Source organism: Gigantopelta aegis, chromosome 6 (genome assembly GCF_016097555.1).
Source record: "Gigantopelta aegis isolate Gae_Host chromosome 6, Gae_host_genome, whole genome shotgun sequence".
Taxonomy (NCBI): Eukaryota; Metazoa; Mollusca; class Gastropoda; order Neomphalida; family Peltospiridae; genus Gigantopelta; species Gigantopelta aegis.
In genome coordinates this window covers 72,436,108-72,458,016 of record NC_054704.1, presented here as the reverse complement: position 1 = coordinate 72,458,016, position 21,909 = coordinate 72,436,108, and the positions used below count along the sequence as shown (strand labels likewise).

Below are 21,909 nucleotides of genomic sequence, written 5' to 3'. Positions count from 1 at the left end.
TTTACCCACATGTATATTTACAAGTATAATGCTTACATTTGTTGTATGTTCATCTTGGTGTTGTATTAGATTGCCTTTGTTTGCTTACTAATTGATTGTCTAAAGTATTTAGAAGGATTTCTTTTAATGTTTTTTTGTTTGCTTACTGAATTGATTGTCTAAAGTATTTGATTGATTTCTTTTAATGTATTGAATACTTGGAACTTTTGTCTAATGTGGAGTATTTGGAAAAGTCTAAACTGTGCAAACTGTATTTGAAAACATTTTGACACTACTAATTTTTGACATGTCAGAGATGCAAAACTCATTTTATGTTAAAGGTGAGTAAAATAACTAAATTGTCCTATTTATATTTCAAGGGGCGGGACGTAGCCCAGTAGTAAAGTGTCCGCTTGATGCACGGTAGGTCTGGGATCTATCCCCGTTGGTGAGCCCATTGACCTATTTTTCATTCCAGCCAGTGCACCAGGACTGGTATATCAAAGGCCGTGGCATGTGCTATTCTGTCTGTGGGATGGTGCATATAAAAGATCCCTTGCTACTAATGGAAAGAATATAGCAGGTTTCCTCTCTTAGACTATATGTCAAAATTACCAAATGTTTGACATCCAATAGTTGATGATTAATAAATCAATGTGCTCTAGTGGTGTCCTTAAACAAAACAAACTTTTTATATTTAAAAAAACAAAAACAAAATTGAAGAACGATATTTCATATCACAAATGTTTATGGGTTATAATTTTATATTCATTTGATATTATTTTGTTTTAGATTTTGTAACAGACTTTGACTTTTCACCATTCAATGACTACTTGTTAGCAACTGGTTCCCAAGACAACACAGTAAGATTTATATGGCTAATCAAACCAATTAAAAGGTTTTTATTGTTTTTGAAATTAATAAGTCAATGCGGAATCAAGCAAAAACTTTACAACTTTTTGTTTCCACTGCTTTTAAAGAAATTGTTTTAAAAAAGCACAGAACAAAAGACCCAATAATGGCTACCATTACACTGTATGAAAAATGTACAAATGAAGTCAGTCTGAATGAATGTTTATAACATAATGAAACAGTTATGACCATTACATTATTATACTTGTACTGAAAGTTACAAAATATATTTATGGAAATGACAGGTTACTGATTTGAGAATGATTGCAAATTCAAAATACTCAGAATTATAAAAGTATGTCCTGTTTGACCATAGGGATAATGTTATGTTTAACTGTGTTGATTATATCATATGGTACCATGGGGATAATATTTGACCATGGGTGATAACGTGACATTTGACCATGGGTGATAATGTCACGTTTGACCATGTGGGATAATGTCATGTTTGACCATGGGGATAATGTCCTGTTTGACCATAGGGATAATGTTATGTTTAACTGTGTTGATTATATCATATGGTACCATGGGGATAATATTTGACCATGGGTGATAACGTCACATTTGACCATGGGTGATAATGTCACGTTTGACCATGTGGGATAATGTCATGTTTGACCATGGGGATAATGTCATGTTTGACCATGGGTCATAATGTCATGTTTGACCATGTTGATAATATGTTTGACCACAAGAATAATAAATGGATGTATTTTGTTCAAGGTCAAGTTATGGTTGTTACCAGAAGACTCGTCTTTCAGCAGTTTTTCTGATGCATCTGTGTGTCTTCCAGCTGAGGACAGACGGATAGAAAATGTCTTGTGGAATCCTGTTGCAGACGGCATCGTGGCTGTGTCTACCAATAAGACTGTTAAAATATACGATATTGTAAACCAGGCAGCCAAGTTTGGTAAGATTTGTTTCGGGTAGTCCAACTTCATTAAGATCGATGACAGACAGTTTTGCATGCCTTTGTTTTGGCTACATACAAAACAAATAACTACCAGTTCTGTGGTATTTAAGTACCTGAAATAATTAACACCATTCATTAGTATATACAGTTGCTAAAAAAAACACCCCAAAACTAAACAAAAAACCTGCAAACTTTTATTAAAGCGGCATGAATGAAAAGAAGTTAGGAACCAACCTAATGCAGAAATTCATGGAGGTTTTATTTCTATTTTATTATATAAGACCTAACATTAAAAAAAAAGTAATGTTCAGTTTTATATTGATGTAGTTATCAACGTAGCATTTTACATTACAATTTGTGAAAATATTATGTTTTTCTTACATCCTCATTGGTATAAAAATCGTATTAGAAAACCCCTCGTGAAATAGCCTCTATATCTTTCATTGGTGTATTTTAGTTCATGTTAAGCCACAGGTTTTTCTCCACAGTTCTGGAGGATCACGGAGATTTGGTTCAGAGTATTTCATGGCGAGGTAATGGATCAGAGTTGGCTACGTCCTGTAAAGACAAGAAACTGAGAATCTTTGATCCACGGACCAGCACAAAAGCTGCTCAAGTATGTAAAATAACTTGTGAAATTGTAGAAAAAAATGCATTGTCATAATTATAGTAATATGGTATGATTAGTCATAAGTTTTGGCTTACATAGAAAGTCCTAATCAACTGCATGATGTTTTTGATTTACCCTTTTTTCCCCTTTGGTTTACTGCAAATGTATCATATTCAATTACCTCAGTATTCAGTACAGGTACCTTTCAAACTTGACAGGCACATTTGTCATAATTTTGTGTATATGAAGACAAGTTGTAAAGTCTAACAATTATATATATATTTTTTTAAGGTTTGATGGCTTCTTGAGTAACAAACACTGAGCAAAATGTTTAAATTTTGACTTTGAATGAAAGTGTTATATTTTAAGAATTAATTTTTTATTGGCTTTTGAAGGATTAGATTTGTGTTTTAATATATTTTCCAGGAGACAAAGGGACACCAGAACATTAAGGATTCCAGAGTTTTGTGGATGGGGAACAAGGATCTTATCATGTCAACTGGATTCAACCAGGTCGGTTCTTATTCTGCTGATGCATTTAGTCTTTTGAAATGTTAACAAATAGCCAAGGTCTTTTTATGGTTAAAAATCTCATTAAATCATCTGGGAAAATGGTTAAAAATTGTTTTGTTATGTAACATAAAATTTGATGTACTCTGGTGCTTTGAAATAGTTTTTCATTGAAGAAATTTTAATTACTTGATTGAAAACATATTTTATTGCATATAATATATAATATACACAAAAGGATTGGGCACAATAGATCCAACTTACGAGGCCCACTCCATAAGCTGCAGTGAAACAACTAGCTTATACAGAGTATGTTAAACTTTTATGTATGTGAAAGTTGTTTACTTTATTTGTAGAAAAATCAGATTTTAGTTATTATATATATTTATGCAGATGAGAAGTCGTTGCATTGGATTGTGGGATAGCAGAAAATTTTCTTCATGTTTATCAACTGTTTCTATGGATTCATCAACTGGGTAAATGCCTTTTTACTGCTTGTATTATTACACTGATCATGATTCATAAAGACTGTTTCACACAGCTGAGTCATTTATAACATACTAGAATCAAGATATTGGATTGTGAAATGTAACACTTCCCAATTTTTAAAATAATCGGTTTGCAATACCTGAGGTATAATACTTCCATTTTATTTGTGTTTTTTGGTTGGAGTTAATTGTTCTTACTAAATTGGGTCAATAAAATGCTGTAATATTTTCTGGTAAAATAAAATTAAGTTTAATGAATATTTTATTTATAGACCAACTAAAGAATTTGAAAAGATGTTTAATTTTTTCTTTTTATGTCATAACATTCATGAATGGTTGTTTTCAAACTATCATATATTACTTTATGTTTTAGAATTTTGATGCCATTTTATGATGAAGACACAAATATGGTTTTTATTGTGGGGAAAGTAAGTAGAATATGTATCCATGTATTTAGACATCTGAAATTTCATAAAAGCAGATTTAATTCTAAAATGCAACAGTTAAAATTCTAGGACTGAATTTACAAAGCCTGTTTATGTCTTACATGCATGTAACTACATACATTTACAATGCTTAAACACCTGTTTATGTCTTACACACGTGTAACTACATACATTTACAATGCTTAAACACCTGTTTATGTCTTACACGCGTGTAACTACATACATTTACAATGCTTCAACACCTGTTTATGTCTTACACGCGTGTAACTACATACATTTACAATGCTTCAACACATACATTTAAGAAAAACAGGCTTTGTAAATTTGGCCCATTATGTTTTTAAATGGAACATTAATTCAGAAATAACCTGTTATTGAATAATTATGACCTTAAAAAGTGGTTTTAAAATGGCACCATTTTATTATATCAAAATAACAATGCCATATTACAAGTACTTCTTAATAAAAATTAAAATAGTTAGATGTTAGCCAAGTCTTTATTCTTTATTTTTTAAATTGATATGCAATTATGCTATTAAATTTAATTTTTATGAAATGTGTTTTTTTTTATTGTTATTTCTTAGGGGGACAGTAATGTGAAATTTATGGAGCTCACAGAGAGTGACCCTTATCTTACTGATGGTAATCTCTTTACAGTTTTCTTCTTGCTATATTGGCTTTCTCAGAAAATAATACAGTTGAATCCCGTTGGCTTGAACCCTGTCGGTGCTCGAGAAAGTGTTTGACCCATCAGGTAGTTCAACCTAACCATTCGGTCAACATCGTGTAAATGTACCTCGGGACTTCTGAGTTCAACCCAACGAGATTCTACTGTATGTGTATAAAAATATTACATGCATTACCAGTAAATGAAGATATTACGTTTATTGGTTACCTGTTTAATTGTATTTTATCAGGAGAAATTTGAAGGCAAATAATTAGTTTTTATCTAGTTAAGCAATAGAGACTACTGGCATTACTTTAAAAAAAAACCCAACACTTTCCTGCATTAATTAACAAGCAATATTCTACTCTTTAAGTTAAAAGTCATAGTGAAAATAAATTGCATCAGTTGACCATAAGACCGGCCTCGGTGGCGTCGTGGTTAGGCCATCGGTCTACAGGCTGGTAAGTACTGGGTTCGGATCCCAGTCGAGGCATGGGATTTTTAATCTAGATACCGACTCCAAACCCCAAGTGAGTGCTCCGCAAGGCTCATTGGGTAGGTGTAGACCACTTGCACTGACCAGTGATCCATAACTGTTTCAACAAAGGCCATGGTTTGTGCTATCCTGCCTGTGGGAAGTGCAAATAAAAGATCCCTTGCTGCCTGTCGTAAAAGAGTAGCCTATGTGGTGACAGCGGGTTTCCTCTAAAAAACAGTGTCAGAATGACCATATGTTTGACGTCCAATAGCCGATGATAAGATAAAAAAATCAATGTGCTCTAGTGGCGTTGTTAAATAAAACAAACTTTACTTTACAGTTGACCATAAAAAAAAATTAAGATTAAAACTAACAAAATTGTTTACATATTTTTTTATTATAAACGGTTGTGCCTTTTTTTAATATTGTATTGTCAGTTGAGTTACTATAATCTGAACACATTTACTAAGCGGTATGATCTGTATGACACTGAGTAATTATTTAAGAATTGTTGTCTGTGCAATTTCTTAAGTGCTTTATTATGAAATATCTGATTTAGGGTCCTGTGAGACTATAGAGCAAGTGAAGGGAGCAGCGATTGTTCCAAAACGTGCGATGGATGTGATGAGTGGGGAGGTGAATCGTCTTCTGCTGCTAGTCCAGAATGCCATTATACCAGCTTCGTACATCGTACCACGCAAGGTGATCGGTCTTATTATGCTTTTTCAGTAAAGGTATTAGGCTGTGTAATTTTTTTTATACATAACCTGACCTCTGACCTATGGCACTTTGCCTCTTGTCTTATAGACTGGCCGAACTGAACTAATATCAGGGTACTGCTTAAAACTGGAATTAGTATGACAGTTATTTTGAAGAACAAGGGTACGATTCTTGTTATATCCAAGTCAGCAACTTTTCTTTGATTATGTTAAAGGATTTACATTCTGTTCTTACATAACCTGTTGATAGGTTGCGGTCAGTTTTTTTAAGTCAAGGCCTGTTAGTGGATCACTCTCTTAATGTTTTAACGTTGAAAAGGTATCCTTATGCTGCCAATTAGGATTATTAAAATTGTTTATTAGAAAATGTTGTGTTTTGCAGTCGTACAGAGATTACCACGACGACCTGTTTCCAGACACAGCATCTGGTGAACCCGCTCTCACTGCCAGCCAGTGGTGCAGTGGAGAAAATGGAGAGGTATGTACAGTTAGGTAATGGAAAAAAGAGAAAGAAAGATAGGGTTTACTAAACAACACACACAAGACATTTTTTTTTATGGTTATGTGGTGTCGGACATATGGTTAATGACCACATAAATGGTGCGAGAGGCAACCTACTGCTGTCACTCCATGGGCTACTTTTTTTGTTGTTGATATCATGCCATGCCACTATTTTATGCCCTGCAGCATCCTGACCAGAATTGGTAGAGGGCGGGGGCTTTTTTGGATAGCAGAAGGGCATCTTTTATATTATTCATCCCACACAAAGGAGCACTGTTTGGAACACAAAATAGCCCAATAGGCTCGCTGACAGGGATCAATCTTGCATCAGGTGAGTCCTTTATAATTAGTCTGTCTTGTTCCAATTAGGTAATATAAAAGTCAGTGTTTGGATGTTATCGGTAGACTGGTGTCTGAAGTTTTATATTCTGATGTAAAGAACCATTTTATTGTAGCATGCTTATTATGTTTCAGTAGAGGAAGCTGTAGCCCAGAGTAGATGGCCAAGCCAAACTGATATAATTTCATTTCATTTCATCTTATATTCGTGCTTATATCCAATTAAGGTTCAAGCATGCTGTTCTGGGCACACAAATCAGCTATCTGGGCTGTTTGTCCAGGACAGTGAGTTAGTGAGAGAGAAGAGGATGTAGTGGTCTTACACCTACCTATTGAGTTAAAACCCGCTCTGGCTGGGAGCCGGCACCGGGCTGTGAACCCAGTATCTACAAGCCTTATGTCTGATGGCTTAATTACAACACCAGTGAGGCCGGTTGATATAATTAATACAGGCATTATGGCAGTTCCAGATCACTTCACCAAATTTTGTAAATTGTATCATTGTGCGTGTGTGTATTAGATTAAAACAAATTACTACATGATAAAGAAAGTCAGCCAAATAAATGAGTTCTGGTATACATTGGCATAACTGATCTGGCCTGTTGTATTGTATTATACTTTTCCCCCACAGCTCCTTACACTGTGGTTTTACATAATTATATAAATAATATTTTCATATACTTACCATTTGTGACATGCAATAGCCGATGTGTATTTTTGTGCTGGAGTGTCATTAAACATTCATTCAATGATTCATTCATGTTGCGTAAACTAAGTGTTATTGTTTGTGACTCCAGGTTTCCAAGATTAGTTTAAATCCTGCTAGTCATCCAAAGTCTAAAAACCGACGAGGTGCTCTGCTGGGAATGACAAGTAAAATGCCACAGAAAATACAGATTGACACAAGTGGATCAGGGGACAGCAACTTAACACAGGTATTGAGAAGATACAAGTGTGTATTAACTTTATTTTGTTGAGTACTATGATACAATGTACTGCTGTATATCTCAGATCTCTGAGAATAGAATATCTGTGAATCACATATACAGTGAAACCTTTCTAAACTGGAAACTCAAGAGACCAGGTAAAACGTCTGGTTTAGAAAACCTATCTTAGCGCTATGTACAGTATCTGGTGTGTGTGATAGTGATGTCATAGCCTTTTACGATATCATAGTACTAAGATAGCTTTGAAAATCTGTAGCCTAATTTTGAGGAAATGTTTGTTTACAGAGGGCCCAATTTTGAAGTTTTCACTGTAATAGTTAACGCAGAAAAATTCAGGAAACATAATTCATTATACATAATGCGTCATAACTTTGTAAGTCATGTCCTAAATTTAATGAGTGAATAAAAACATAGATTGCTTAAAACTAGATTGTGGGAGTAGTAATGTGTGAACAAAGCAATCTTTTGCACAATTTGTCTGATATATAATCTTTGTACACTAAATATTGAAAAACAAAACAAAGAAAGATCCTTCTTGTCTGCATTTCAAAGAAAATTGTTTATAAGTTATTTTAAAATTCTTAAATCAATATATGTATTTAAAATTAGCTTCTTTTTTTTAGGTGAAGGGGGGTGGGGCTTGTCTTTGTTTTATGGGTATTAACTTAAAATCATACATAATTTTCAGAAGTCTAAACCCAAGGTGGCTGCCTCAAAACCAGATCAACATTCAACTTCTCATGTTCAGAACGGTAACCAGTCTAGTGTTGGAAAAGACTTGAATAGCTATAAACCAGCTAACGGAGTTGAAAATGGCTCCAGGTTGAGCTCATCGGAAAAGGAATCGAGTGTTAAGGACAAGATGAAAGGTCTCTCGGTAGAGCAGAACACATCTCACAAGCAGGAAACTCCAGCCCCACAGCATGTGGTGAAGAAATTCACAGGTCTGCAGTCATTCTCTCTTTGAAAATGTTGTTGGAGATAACGAATGTTCTGCTTTGAACACTTAAGTGCCAAGTAATTTATTTTTATGCAGAATTGTGATTTAATTCATTGTTTATACACCCATCAATGGGTCGTATTATGGTATGGCATTGTCTGTCCGTACGTACGTATGTCCGTCTTTTAACTTTTTCTTGTCAGGACCATATCTTGCATACAGATGCATACAGGACCATCAAACCTTACATGTAGGAACAATTTGGGATGGCGGTGTGTCGCGTACTATTACTAGGTCACTGTGACCTACTTTTCACGGTCTACTGCACATAACAGTAAATCCTTGTTCAGATCATATCTTGCATACAGGACCATCAAACCACATGTAGCAACAACTTGGGATGGTGGTTGGTCCAAAACAAACTTCATCCATCCCATTACAAAAATTTCACATAATTAGAATTTAATCATACCCGTAACATATTCATTAATATAGATATTGTTTTCCATCAAACTCCTGATGGGCGTATCATGTACCTAACCGGTATTTTTGTTAGAATATGACGTTGCTTTTCTTCAGTTGTGTTTTATCTTTTCTGTGAGACCGGCCTCGGTGGCGTCGTGGTTAGGCCATCGGTCTACAGGCTGGTAGGTACTGGGTTCGGATCCCAGTCGAGGCATGGGATTTTTAATCCAGATACTGACTCCAAACCCTGAGTGAGTGCTCTGCAAGGCTCATTGGGTAGGTGTAAACCAATCGCACCGACCAGTGATCCATAACTGGTTCAACAAAGGCCATTGTTTGTGCTATCCTGCCTGTGGGAAGCGCAAATAAAAGATCCCTTGCTGCTAATCGGAAGAGTAGCCCATGTAGTGACGACAGCGGGTTTCCTCTCAAAATCTGTGTGGTCCTTAACCATATGTCTGACGCAATATAACTGTAAATAAAATGTGTTGAGTGCATCGTTAAATAAAACATTTCTTTCTTTCTTTCTTTCTTTTCTGTGAGATGTTTCTTTTTCTTTTAATTTTTTTGCTTAATTTACTGAAGATGTTATAGGCTAGATACAACCCTGAATAAAAAAAGCCCAACATATTAAATACTTGATACAACTTGAGAATGGGATCTAGCTCAGCTAGTAGGGGCCTCGCCTGAGGTGCTTTGATCGTTGGATTGAACCCCTATTGTAGACCCATTCTCTTATTGAATTTTTTCCTGTCCGAAACAATGCTCTGGTATATTACGGTAAAGTCTTTAGTATGTCATGCCCTACCTGTGGGAAAGGGCATATAAAATATTTAAATATCCCCATAACAAAACAATGCCCAACAACTGGTATGTTAAAGGCAGTAGTACATGTATGTCATGCTCTGCCTGTGGGAAAGGGCATATCAAATATTTAAATATCCCTTGATGTTAATGCTATATATCAGAATTATCAAATGTTTAACATCCAATAGCCAATGATTGATAAAACAATGTTGTTAAACAAAATAAGCTTAGATACAAATTATTGGCATTATTTTCTTAATAATCAATTGAAAGATCAATATACCTGTTTAAGAATTTTTAGCTGTAATGTACAGAAAACATTTTTCATGGCAGGTATCCGACAGTCTAAATTCCGTCACCTACATGGTAAGTGCCTTCATCGAAGTCTTCACATAGAGAATATTAAGAATTTATGCAAGACGGTTCCTGGGGAAAGTGACATGTTTTGTGCTAACAGACAGCGGTGTGCGGTTCCAATAGAGGGCTCTGGTGGACTTATATCAGTACTAGAGGTAAGACGACTCTTTGTAGAATTATAGTCTTATTTTGTTATGATAAACTAATGTTTATTGAAATATGTATGGCAAATCACTGTTTCGGATATAGTTTTGTGGAGAATAAGTAATAAATTTCAGCAAACCTGGAGTTTTTTTATTATCAAAGTTGGTTCTATTATCAATTTTGAACAAATTTGGTTCAGCTAATTTTCAAATATAGTATAGTATAGCCTTTAATTTAAGGAATATTTAAGTAGCCAAAGACTAAATATTGTAGGGCTCCACTTTACATCAAAATTAGCATTTGGTTGATTTAGCTATTTACAGGGTTAGCTCTGATTTTAGTAGTTTTGGTGGGTGCATAAAATAAAGTAGACTGGATTTGATCTGAAAAACTGAAGAATAATTTTTAATTCAGGTTATTATTAAGTTTTCAGCTTTTTAAAGATTAGTGTAGCTTTAATATTTAAATGGCTATCACATCTCTTTGTTATTTTCCAACATTCTCTCGATTTTAAAACTGATGTCCTGGACTAGACCACTAGATATCCAGAGACAGGGCCCGGGATGGACATTGCCCAAAACCGTAGTGGTATAGGGGCATGTTAAAACAACTCACTCTCTCTCTGTCTCTGTCTCTCTCTCTCTCTGTCTCTGTCACTCTCTCTCTCTGTCTCTGTCTCTCTCTCTCTGTTTCTCTGTCTCTCTCTCTCTGTTTCTCTGTCTCTCTCTCTCTCTGTGTCTCTCTGTGTCTCTCTCTCTCTCTCTCTCTCTCTCTCTCTCTCTCTCTCTCTCTCTCTCTCTCTCTCTCTCTCTCTCTCTACTCTCTGTCTGCTCTCTCTCTCTCTCTCTCTCTCTACTCTCCTCTCTACTCTCCTCTCTACTCTCTCTCTCTCTCTCTCTCTCTCTCTCTCTCGATTTTAAAACTGAAATACAAAGGTTACTGACAGTTGGTTTTCTTTGTAGCTGGACAAACCTGGCAGACTGCCAGAAACGGACATTCCATATCTACAACATGGCAGCAAGGTCCAGGACTTAACCTGGGACCCGTTTGATGACTACAGGATCGTGGTGGGTAAGTGGATGTTGCATGTACTAAAGGAAATTATAATTACCCTTTCAACATTGGAGAAGGATGTAGCTTACAGCCCTAGAAAATAAGCAGTAGTCAGCGTAACTTATTAGAAGGTTATGTGATATTGAAGCATCTTTTTATTTCATTTGGCTGTGAAGATGTTTCTTACAAGAAACACTGTCGGTTATGAAACTGGTGAAAACCATGCATTGAAAACTAAACTTTTGTCATGAACGAAGTATCGTCAAAGGAAAACAAGAAGTTGTTAGTGACTTGGCACATCATTTGCAACTTATTTTGTGTCCTGAGCTCAGTTCTAGAGTGCTTGTCTAAAATGCAATACGTCTCTTATTTATTTCCTCAACCAGACCAAGAGTTTGTGTAGTTTAATGACACCACTAAGAGATGGATAAGAAAGATTTTTCTCAAGCTATTTGGATTGAATGGGACTCCGTGATCATATCAGTTTACAAAGAAATCTAGATTAGACAGATGCCAGTTTGGACAAAGTCAAGTGTAATTGTTTATTGGATTAGATTGGATAACATACTATAACGTGCCTCTATCCAATTAAGGTTCAAGCACGTCTCTCCCGGACACAATCTCTGACTTTGCCAGTGACTGGATCCAGGATAGAATATTGTTTATTACAAAATACATACCAGTCTTTGATATTCAATACATTAAAGAGGACAAATGTTATTTATTAACTTGTTATAAACACATGAAATACATGTGCATGTATGTTGCATTTTCTGTCTCCCTGTAGATTTAATCGTAGTGAATTTCACAGAACATTTTTATTTAGTTTTTAATGGACTTAAATTATATTAATTCCTTTTAGCAAATGTAATAATATTCACAGAACATTTTTATTTAATTCTTTGTTTCTTAATGGACTTAAAATATTACATTTCCTTTCAGCATGTGATAATGCTACCATTCACATATGGCAGCTTCCTGATGTTGGCCTGCGTCTACACTTGTTAATTCAGATGGTGTTTTGAAAGGTTAGCTATTACGGAACTTCTTACAAACTCTGTCAGTATTGTTCATTTACAGATGTATAAAGTTTATATATAAAAAATGTAAACTATCTAATAAGAGTTTACTGATTTTTCTTTCACAATAATTGTAGAATTTTGTTTGCTAAGTATTATTGATTGCATATATTTTTTACAAGTGAGAATGTATTTTGGCAGTACAGTTGCTATATTTGTTTCAAAAGCATGTTAGACCATCTCACATAAACAAAAAGTTGAATTGTATGCTTGTTAATCAATTCAATTATGCAACATATTTTTTTTACTTCTTTAAAGTTTAATGATATATGTTTGTATATAGCAGTGCAATATACAAATGACAATTATTCATCAACAGATATGAAATTTAGATGAATTGATTTTACTAGCTGAATAAAAATTATTGTCATAAAGTAGTTTTTTTGTTGCAACATTTACTGTTTTAAAATTACTGTAAGCAGGCTTAAAATTGTCATAGGTGAGCAATTGGTATAGGTAGCAAATTGTTACGTTCTGTGTTTCATATCTGTGTTTATTTGTATGTGTTCAGGACATACGGAGAAGATCTACTTTGTTGTGTATCACCCGCTGGCTAAAGATGTCCTAGTGTCGGGCTCCTATGATATGACCATCAGGATCTGGGATCTCACTGACGGGCAGGAGAAGATCCAGCTACAGGGGCACACAGATGCTGTAAGCTGTGCAAGTTAATACTAGATCTGACTGAGACTGTATGAACGAGTACATGTCTGTCGTCTGTTTGTCTGTCTCTAATACCATTTGTGTAATTTTTCAGTTTTATTATTTGTTCTAGGCAGTTGTTATCATGCAGACATTGTCAAATCACCATTTGCAAAGTAGAGTAGAATTTAGCAAATATAAAAAATTTCATTATTAAATCATCAAAAAAACTAATTTGAAAGTCCAATAAGTACAGTTCTTATAAGAGCCTTCAGGTTGCTAATGTTTTGTTTGGCTGTTTGAAACTTGAATTCGGCTACAGATTTTCTGACCAGGTTCATCAAATTGCTAATCATATTTTGGGTCCTACTTAAACACTGAGCATATTTTTATAAAATCATTCATTTATGCAAAATGATTACCTTCTGTAGGAACAGAGGCATTAAATAGATGGAGGAGAAGTTGATGGAGGGAATATGTTTTATTGTGTGGGCTACATTAAATAGGTGGAGGAGAAGTTGATAGAGGGAATATGTTTTATTATGTGTGGGCTACGTTAAATAGGTGGAGGAGAAGTTGATGGAGGGAATATGTTTTATTGTGTGTGGGCTACATTAAATAGGTGGAGGAGAAGTTGATGGAGGGAATATGTTTTATTGTGTGTGGGCTACGTTAAATAGGTGGAGGAGAAGTTGATGGAGGAAATATGTTTTATTGTGTGTGGGCTACGTTAAATAGGTGGAGGAGAAGTTGATGGAGGGAATATGTTTTATTGTGTGTGGGCTACGTTAAATAGGTGGAGGAGAAGTTGATGGAGGGAAAATGTTTTATTGTGTGTGGGCTACGTTAAATAGGTGGAGGAGAAGTTGATGGAGGGAAAATGTTTTATTGTGTGTGGGCTACGTTAAATAGGTGGAGGAGAAGTTGATGGAGGGAAAATGTTTTATTGTGTGTGGGCTACGTTAAATAGGTGGAGGAGAAGTTGATGGAGGGAAAATGTTTTATTGTGTGTGGGCTACGTTAAATAGGTGGAGGAGAAGTTGATGGAGGGAAAATGTTTTATTGTGTGTGGGCTACGTTAAATAGGTGGAGGAGAAGTTGATGGAGGGAAAATGTTTTATTGTGTGTGGGCTACGTTAAATAGGTGGAGGAGAAGTTGATGGAGGGAAAATGTTTTATTGTGTGTGGGCTACGTTAAATAGGTGGAGGAGAAGTTGATGGAGGGAATATGTTTTATTGTGTGTGGGCTACGTTAAATAGGTGGAGGAGAAGTTGATGGAGGGAAAATGTTTTATTGTGTGTGGGCTACGTTAAATAGGTGGAGGAGAAGTTGATGGAGGGAAAATGTTTTATTGTGTGTGGGCTACGTTAAATAGGTGGAGGAGAAGTTGATGGAGGGAATATGTTTTATTGTGTGTGGGCTACGTTAAATAGGTGGAGGAGAAGTTGATGGAGGAAATATGTTTTATTGTGTGTGGGCTACGTTAAATAGGTGGAGGAGAAGTTGATGGAGGGAAAATGTTTTATTGTGTGTGGGCTACGTTAAATAGGTGGAGGAGAAGTTGATGGAGGGAATATGTTTTATTGTGTGTGGGCTACGTTAAATAGGTGGAGGAGAAGTTGATGGAGGGAATATGTTTTATTGTGTGTGGGCTACGTTAAATAGGTGGAGGAGAAGTTGATGGAGGGAATATGTTTTATTGTGTGTGGGCTACGTTAAATAGGTGGAGGAGAAGTTGATGGAGGGAATATGTTTTATTGTGTGTGGGCTACGTTAAATAGGTGGAGGAGAAGTTGATGGAGGGAATATGTTTTATTGTGTGTGGGCTACGTTAAATAGGTGGAGGAGAAGTTGATGGAGGGAAAATGTTTTATTGTGTGTGGGCTACGTTAAATAGGTGGAGGAGAAGTTGATGGAGGGAAAATGTTTTATTGTGTGTGGGCTACGTTAAATAGGTGGAGGAGAAGTTGATGGAGGGAATATGTTTTATTGTGTGTGGGCTACGTTAAATAGGTGGAGGAGAAGTTGATGGAGGGAATATGTTTTATTGTGTGTGGGCTACGTTAAATAGGTGGAGGAGAAGTTGATGGAGGGAATATGTTTTATTGTGTGGTATAGCTAAATTGGTTTTTGAAGGGACAGACCCTAGGTTTTAAACACCAAAGCATATTTTTCACTATTGGAGCTGTTTTTGATCACTAAAATCAAACATTATATTTTATTGTTTAGATTAACCACTTCTGTACAAACGAAGTGTTTCTGGGCATCCTGGTGTTTCTAATACCACAAAATGCATTTTTCATATTTTTAAAAATCCACGTGTGATGTCTGAGAAGTAATGATTATGGAATTGTATTTTAAGACTATTTTAAAAGATATTTCAATGTTACCAACTCTTGTTTCACTGTTCTATCCAAATTTGTTACAGATTTATAAATTAACCAAACTTAGTGTCCATTTTTATGGGTTGAAACTAGGGTTTAGGTGAAAAATATGCTTTAGTTTTTAAACACTAGAGTCTGTCCCTGTAACATGTTGAGTTTAAAATATATTCTCTTAACTGATCCTATTGAACTTAAGGAATAATTGTTCTATTTTAATATTTAACTTAAAATATTTGTTAAACATTTTTTTTTTTTACTTCAGCGTGGATAATCGTGAAACGTCAAATTGTATGATATTTTTTAAAAACCTTTCATACAGAAATATCATTTGATTTACATTTTGCATGTAATCTTTTATTGTAGCCATTCTGCTTTGCCTGGAGTCCTGATGGAAATCAGTGTGCCACTGTTTGTAAAGATGGTAAAATACGAATATTTGAACCCAGAACGAGCCCACGGCCACTTAAGGTAAGAATCATGGTCTCAAAATAACACACTCTTACACATAGCAGTTTGTCTAATATGAGCACAGTGAGTGACAGTCACACCAAACATTTATGTAAATAAGAGGCAGTTCACATTTCAACATTTTCATGAATGTTCAAACAGTATGAGTTCAGCAATTACATAATGTTATTGGGGGGAGGAGGTATCAATAAATTATGCAGTGTGTGTGTGTGTGTGTGTGTGGGGGGGGGGGGGGTTCTCTACTATGGTGAGTAAAGTTTCTAGGAAGGTTCCTCAGAAAATATATATATAAAAAGGAAATTTGCTATAAGCAGTGGGTATTTCAACCCCTGAAACCATTCTACCTAGCACCTTATCTCAAAACCATTGTCTCAGTTTTATTTATAAAGTAAAATGAAGCCAGTCATCACTAATTTTTTTCTTTAACAAATGATTTTCTATCTAGTATTTATTAAAGGGACACACCCTAGTTATGACTAGTTGTTAACCATTACGGCGTTGTTTTTCGCTATTAAACCCATTTTTTCACAAATAAAATTGCACTTTACTTACCGTTTATTATTTAGAATATACATTTCCATTCACCTGAAGTGTTTTTTGGTAATCCTGGTAATCCTGGTGTTTGTAATACCACAAAATACATCTTTCATATTTCTTAAAAACGGACGCACGTTTGAGAAAAAACCGTTGAGTAAACAAGGTCTAATCTATTTTTAGAGGGGATATTTCCATTTCAATGTCACAGACGTTGGTATACCACGTGACCGTTATAATTTTGGTTCGGTTTGTTTTCTCGTGCACGGTTCGCGCAATCAACATCCGATTTGTTGTTGTTCATTTGTGAGATTTTTCTTCACAGTTCGTGAACATTTTCAGTAACAATAAAGTTCAGACAAGTAAGTATCTCAATACAAAACGTTACAAACCCTTAAAACCAATAATTTTGCTAAGTCTTACGATATCTGGAGAGGGGATACAACCAGGACAGAACAGTTGGAACATGTCCAGGAGAGGTGAAAGAAACGCACCCCAAGTCTGTGAAATTTGTCGTGACATAGGCATTGTTGTGCTTCGAGCGACATCTACCGGTGACATCAAAATACTAACTTTCAAAATTATTTCAAGCAATTGGGACATGGGGATTCCCATGGTATTTATCGATAAAAAACCTTCTTTTTCACTCCATTTGATAAAAACGTGATCTAAGTGTGTTACAGGTTTATAGATTAACCAAATTATAATTTATTTTCGCTGGATGGATCTAGGGTGTGCGGCTTTAACAAACCAAACAAACATAAATACAAAGACAAAAATCTAATAATTTTTCTCAAAATATATCATAATGATAGGAAAAGTGGGAGTAGGGTGTTGATAAGCATTATGTAATTTTAGAAGGTGTCTTAGCATTACATAACATTACATGGATGAAGGGGTATTAAAAAGGCCAAATTCTGTTCTACATAATTGTTGAACAGCCTTATGCTAGGTGGGGAGGATGTTAATGAGGTACTTTGCTCATAAGATTGAACCCCCTTGGTGGATCCATTGCTGAATTGGATTGTTAAAACTTTCTCTAGGTGTGAATCGGTACTGGGAAACGAACTCGGTACCTACCAGACTAATGGCGGAATCACTCTGCCACTGAGACAAGTTATATACTTCACTGACTGTTTTAACGGTGGGATGTAGTCCAGTAGTAAAAACACTCACCTGATGTGCGATCAGCCTTGTATTGATCCCCATTGGTGGTCCCATTGTGCTATTTCTCATTCTAGCCAACTGGTGCACCATGATTGCTATATCAACGGCCATGGTATGTGCTATCCTGTCTGAGAACGTGCATATAAAAGATCCTTTGTTACTAACAGAAAAATGTAGCAAGTTTCCTCTCTAAAGCTATATGTCAAAATTACTGAATGTTTGACACCCAACAGGTGATGATTAAAATATCAATGTGCTCTAGTGGTGTCGTTCAACAAAGCAACCTTTAATTTTTTACCTTCACTGACTGTTTCAGGAGGGACCTGGTCCAGAAGGAAGTCGCGGTGCTCGTGTTGTGTGGGTGCTTAACGGCCAGTATCTGTTTGTGTCAGGATTTAACAAGTGAGTATGATTCAGGTTTTTCCCATTCCGACCAGTGCCCCATAAGTGACATATCAAAGGCTATTGTATATGCTGTCCTGTCTGTGGGAAAGTGCTACGGTGTATATTCTTGAAAAAAAACGTGTTGCATTAATCAATGTGTTATACTGGTGTCGTTATAACAAACAAAAAAACTTTAATAATAAAGTACAATCAGACCTGTTCAAGCAGTCACCTCAATCTCTACATAGCAGCCACCTGTCTTTTGAGGTTACCTTTTCATTGTCCCAGAACATCTTGTGCAGTGGAAACTGATATTAAAAACAAGTACCGTAAATGTATTTCATATGTCATTTTAGTCATTAAAGGGCCATGCCCTAGTTTCAACCTGTGAAAGTTAACACTAAGTTTAGTTAATCTACAAATCTGAAACACATTTGGATAAAGTTACAATTGAGTGAAACATGAGTCTGTGACTTTGAAAAGGTGAAATACCCTCTGAAAACAGACGAAAACTCGACTCCATAACTGTTACTTCTCAGCTGCACATGCATTTTAAAAATATGAGAAATTCATTTTATGATATTAAAAACACCAGGATGACCAAACGCACTTCAAATGACAGAAATTGATAATCTAAACCATAAAATCTAAGTAAAGTATGATTTCAGTTATAAAAAATGGCTATAATAGTCAAAAATATACCTTGGTGTTTAAAAACTAGGGTATGTCCCTTTAAAAGGGCTAAGTTTGTAGGAAATTTGTGACAAACTCATGACATTCTTTTTAAAAAAGCCACCTTTTTATTCTACCGGATCTGTTAGTTTGGTAGAACTGACCTGTATATAGCAGTCACCTGTCTTAAGTTACCATCTTTTGTTGCTCCTTTTGGTGGCTGATTAACCCTGGTTTGTAGTGTACTATGATATCAAGATCAAATTAAAGTTTACCGAAAAAGACAGCCATGTTAAAGGTTCAATTTCTTCTTCTCTTTTTTTTTTCATCAGTCTGGTTATCTGTTTAAGTTGTTAATAAATATAACTGTTGTTCCTTCTGTTGAAACTGACATCTGTCATACACAGAAATTTATTAAAACATGGTTTTGTGATTTTAAATAATTTGTAGCACAGAAGAACCCCAATCTAATCATATTGACTAAATAAAACCAGCACATTATGTAACATCCATTTGGCAGGTCCCACTTTACCTCTCACTGAGAGTTAATAAAGTTTTTCACAATTGGATTCATTTACATTTTCCATCATTTATTATTACTAGATGATATCGTTTAATAACATTTTGTTAGCTGTAAACTAGATTAATACTGTGACACATTTATCTCCCTGAATACACACCTTAATGCATGTAAATCTTGCCAACAACTATTGATATCTGCAATAAAAATAATTCATGTGGATAACTTTAGCAACTTGAGTTTGTGGCGTGAATGCAGAATGTGTATATATGCATTAACCCCCCTCCCTAGTTTACAGTACTTGTTTTATATTTCAGAATGAGCACCCGTCAGTTATCTCTTCACCGTGTGGCAGACCTGAGTTCACCACTAACTGTAGTTGACATGGATGTGAATCCCTCCATATTGATACCTCACTACGACGAGGACAGTTCTACCGTGTTCCTCACAGGAAGGGTCAGTCATCGTCAGCTGTATTAATAATCTTTTCATCTAGGGGCGAGACGTAGCTCAGTGGTACAGCACTTACCTGATGCGCGATTGATCTAGGATCGATTCCCGTCTGTGGCCCAATGGGCTATTTCTCGCTCCAGCCAGTGCACCACGACTGGTGTAACAAAGGCTGTGGTATGTGCTATCCTGTCTGTGGGATGGTACATATAAAAGATCCCTTGTTACTGATCGAAAAAAGTAGCCCATGAAGTGGCGACAGCGGCTTTCCTCTCTCAATATCTGTGTGGTCCTTAACTATATGTCCGATGCCATATAACCGTAAATAAAATGTGTTGAGTGCGTCGTTAAATAAAACATTTCCTTCCTTCTCTTCCTTCCCTTCATGTAATTCTTTATTAGTCATGTTAACCCTTAGAATTGAATTCTATTGGTGGACCCTTTCTCTGATTGGATTTCTTCCTGCCCTAACCAGTGCGTCATGACTGATATATCAAAGGCTGTGGTATGTGCTGCCCTCTCTGTTGGAAAGTACATATAATAGATCCTTTGTTGTAAGCACTTATGGTCTCTCACTAAATTGGTATTTGTGTGTCTATTGACATTAATATATTGTGACATGATAAAAGATGATGGTACCAGTCAAGTTGCTTGTGAGTGCCCACCCCACTATTAGTCTATATACAGGGATGTGAGAGCTATGCGGAAACACGTAAATGTGCTTTTCCATTTCGTCTAAAAAAAACCAAAAACAAAAACAACAAAAAAGTTGGCTGACAAGAGTTAGATTGAAAGTAGTATCGCGCGATCGCAAGTAGTATTCGCACATAGTACATTCCCTTGGCTGGATTTCTTCAGGTTTGCTGCGATTGGCCAGTTTTGTCCAATCCAGGATATGCTATTTGAAAGCCTTTGTTCAACTTGGGAAGAAAGTAAGCTTTTTTGTTCCAGCCCCTCTAACATCCCTGTATATGCTAGATTCTGTACAAATGCTGTTTCTAGTTCGACCTGACATGGCGAGCTACATCATGACAACAGTGTCAACATGTACCTTCAAAAACCTTGCTACTAATGGAAAAAAATGTGTGGGTTTCTTCTAAGACTATGAGAAAAAAATTAGTACGTATTTGACATCCAATAGCTGATGATTAATAAATTATTGTGATCTAGTGTTGTCGTTAAAGGGACATTCATTCCTGAGTTTGCTACAATTTTTAAGATGTTATCGACTAACGAAGACTTTTTAACGATTGTAATTACATATCAAATATATTTTTTTGCATAAAATATTAGTGGCTGTATATTAAATGTCTTACTGATCATTCTAATATTTGTACTAGGTTAAATTTCATTTTATTTCCTAAAAAATTGGTTTTTTTATATGTACAAAATTATTTAAAGACAAAATCCAGTTTGGGCTTCTTACAAATATTAAGATGACCAGAAACACATTGAATATACAGACACTGATATTCTAAACAAGAAAATATATTTAATATGTAAGTTTAATCGTAGCAATATTTTATTAGTCGGAAACATCTTACAATGCAGCAAACTCGGGGAATGTCCCTTTAAACAAAAATAAACATTAAGTTTTTATTCCAGGGTGATGGCGTGGTGTCGATGTACGAAGTGAGAGACGAGGAACCGTTCTTGTTCCCCCTGACCATGTACAAGCCAGACGGTCTCATCCAGGCCCTGTCCTTCCTGCCCAAGTGTGTGTGTGACGTCAGGCAGGTGGAGTTCGCCAGGGCCTGGATGCTCACCATGACAACCGTCGAGCCCATATCATTCACTGTCCCAAGAGTTAAGGTAATAAATATCAGATGTTATTATTTAAGACTTACGGTAATAAATATCATATGTTATGGCACAAAAGTTAACCTAATAAATATTAGATGTTATTCAGGGCTTCTAGAAATTTTATAAAATCCACTAGCCATGGGATCAGTGATTAAAATATTTTTACTAGCCACAATTAAAAATTCACTAGCCCTACTTTACTTTAAGTTAATACAATTTTACTAAATAATAGTAATAATCAGATATGTCACCTAAAGAGGGAGATAGAGCTTAAAAACACTAACATTGGGGGTTGGGTAGAGGCAGAATATTCATATTTACAACTGCAACATTTTACATTTTTTTAACTAACCGGCAATAGTAGTAGTTATTTACTAGCCCAACATTGAATATCACTAGCCATGAGAGTGGGGCTACCATAATCTAGATGCCCTGTGTTATTGCTCAAGGGTTAATTATAAATCTTGTATGTTATTACTCAAGAGTTAAGGTAATAAGAGACTGAGATGTTATTACTCAAGAGTTAAGGT

At 35.6% G+C, this 21,909-nt stretch overlaps 1 protein-coding gene across 1 annotated transcript in view; it reads left to right on the top strand.

Moving 5' to 3' along the window:
* The window catches only part of LOC121375240 (coronin-7-like), a 32,880-nt gene that overhangs the window by 3,671 nt on the left and 7,300 nt on the right, over positions 1-21,909 (top strand). Inside the window, 20 exon segments of the mRNA XM_041502567.1 lie at positions 772-842; positions 1,615-1,801; positions 2,293-2,420; positions 2,841-2,927; positions 3,318-3,400; positions 3,786-3,840; positions 4,443-4,500; positions 5,563-5,705; positions 6,105-6,200; positions 7,360-7,497; positions 8,198-8,453; positions 10,055-10,233; positions 11,185-11,293; positions 12,218-12,265; positions 12,268-12,303; positions 12,866-13,008; positions 15,745-15,849; positions 17,867-17,952; positions 19,444-19,582; positions 21,182-21,388. Coding sequence (XP_041358501.1) covers positions 772-842; positions 1,615-1,801; positions 2,293-2,420; positions 2,841-2,927; positions 3,318-3,400; positions 3,786-3,840; positions 4,443-4,500; positions 5,563-5,705; positions 6,105-6,200; positions 7,360-7,497; positions 8,198-8,453; positions 10,055-10,233; positions 11,185-11,293; positions 12,218-12,265; positions 12,268-12,303; positions 12,866-13,008; positions 15,745-15,849; positions 17,867-17,952; positions 19,444-19,582; positions 21,182-21,388 — 2,354 coding nt within the window.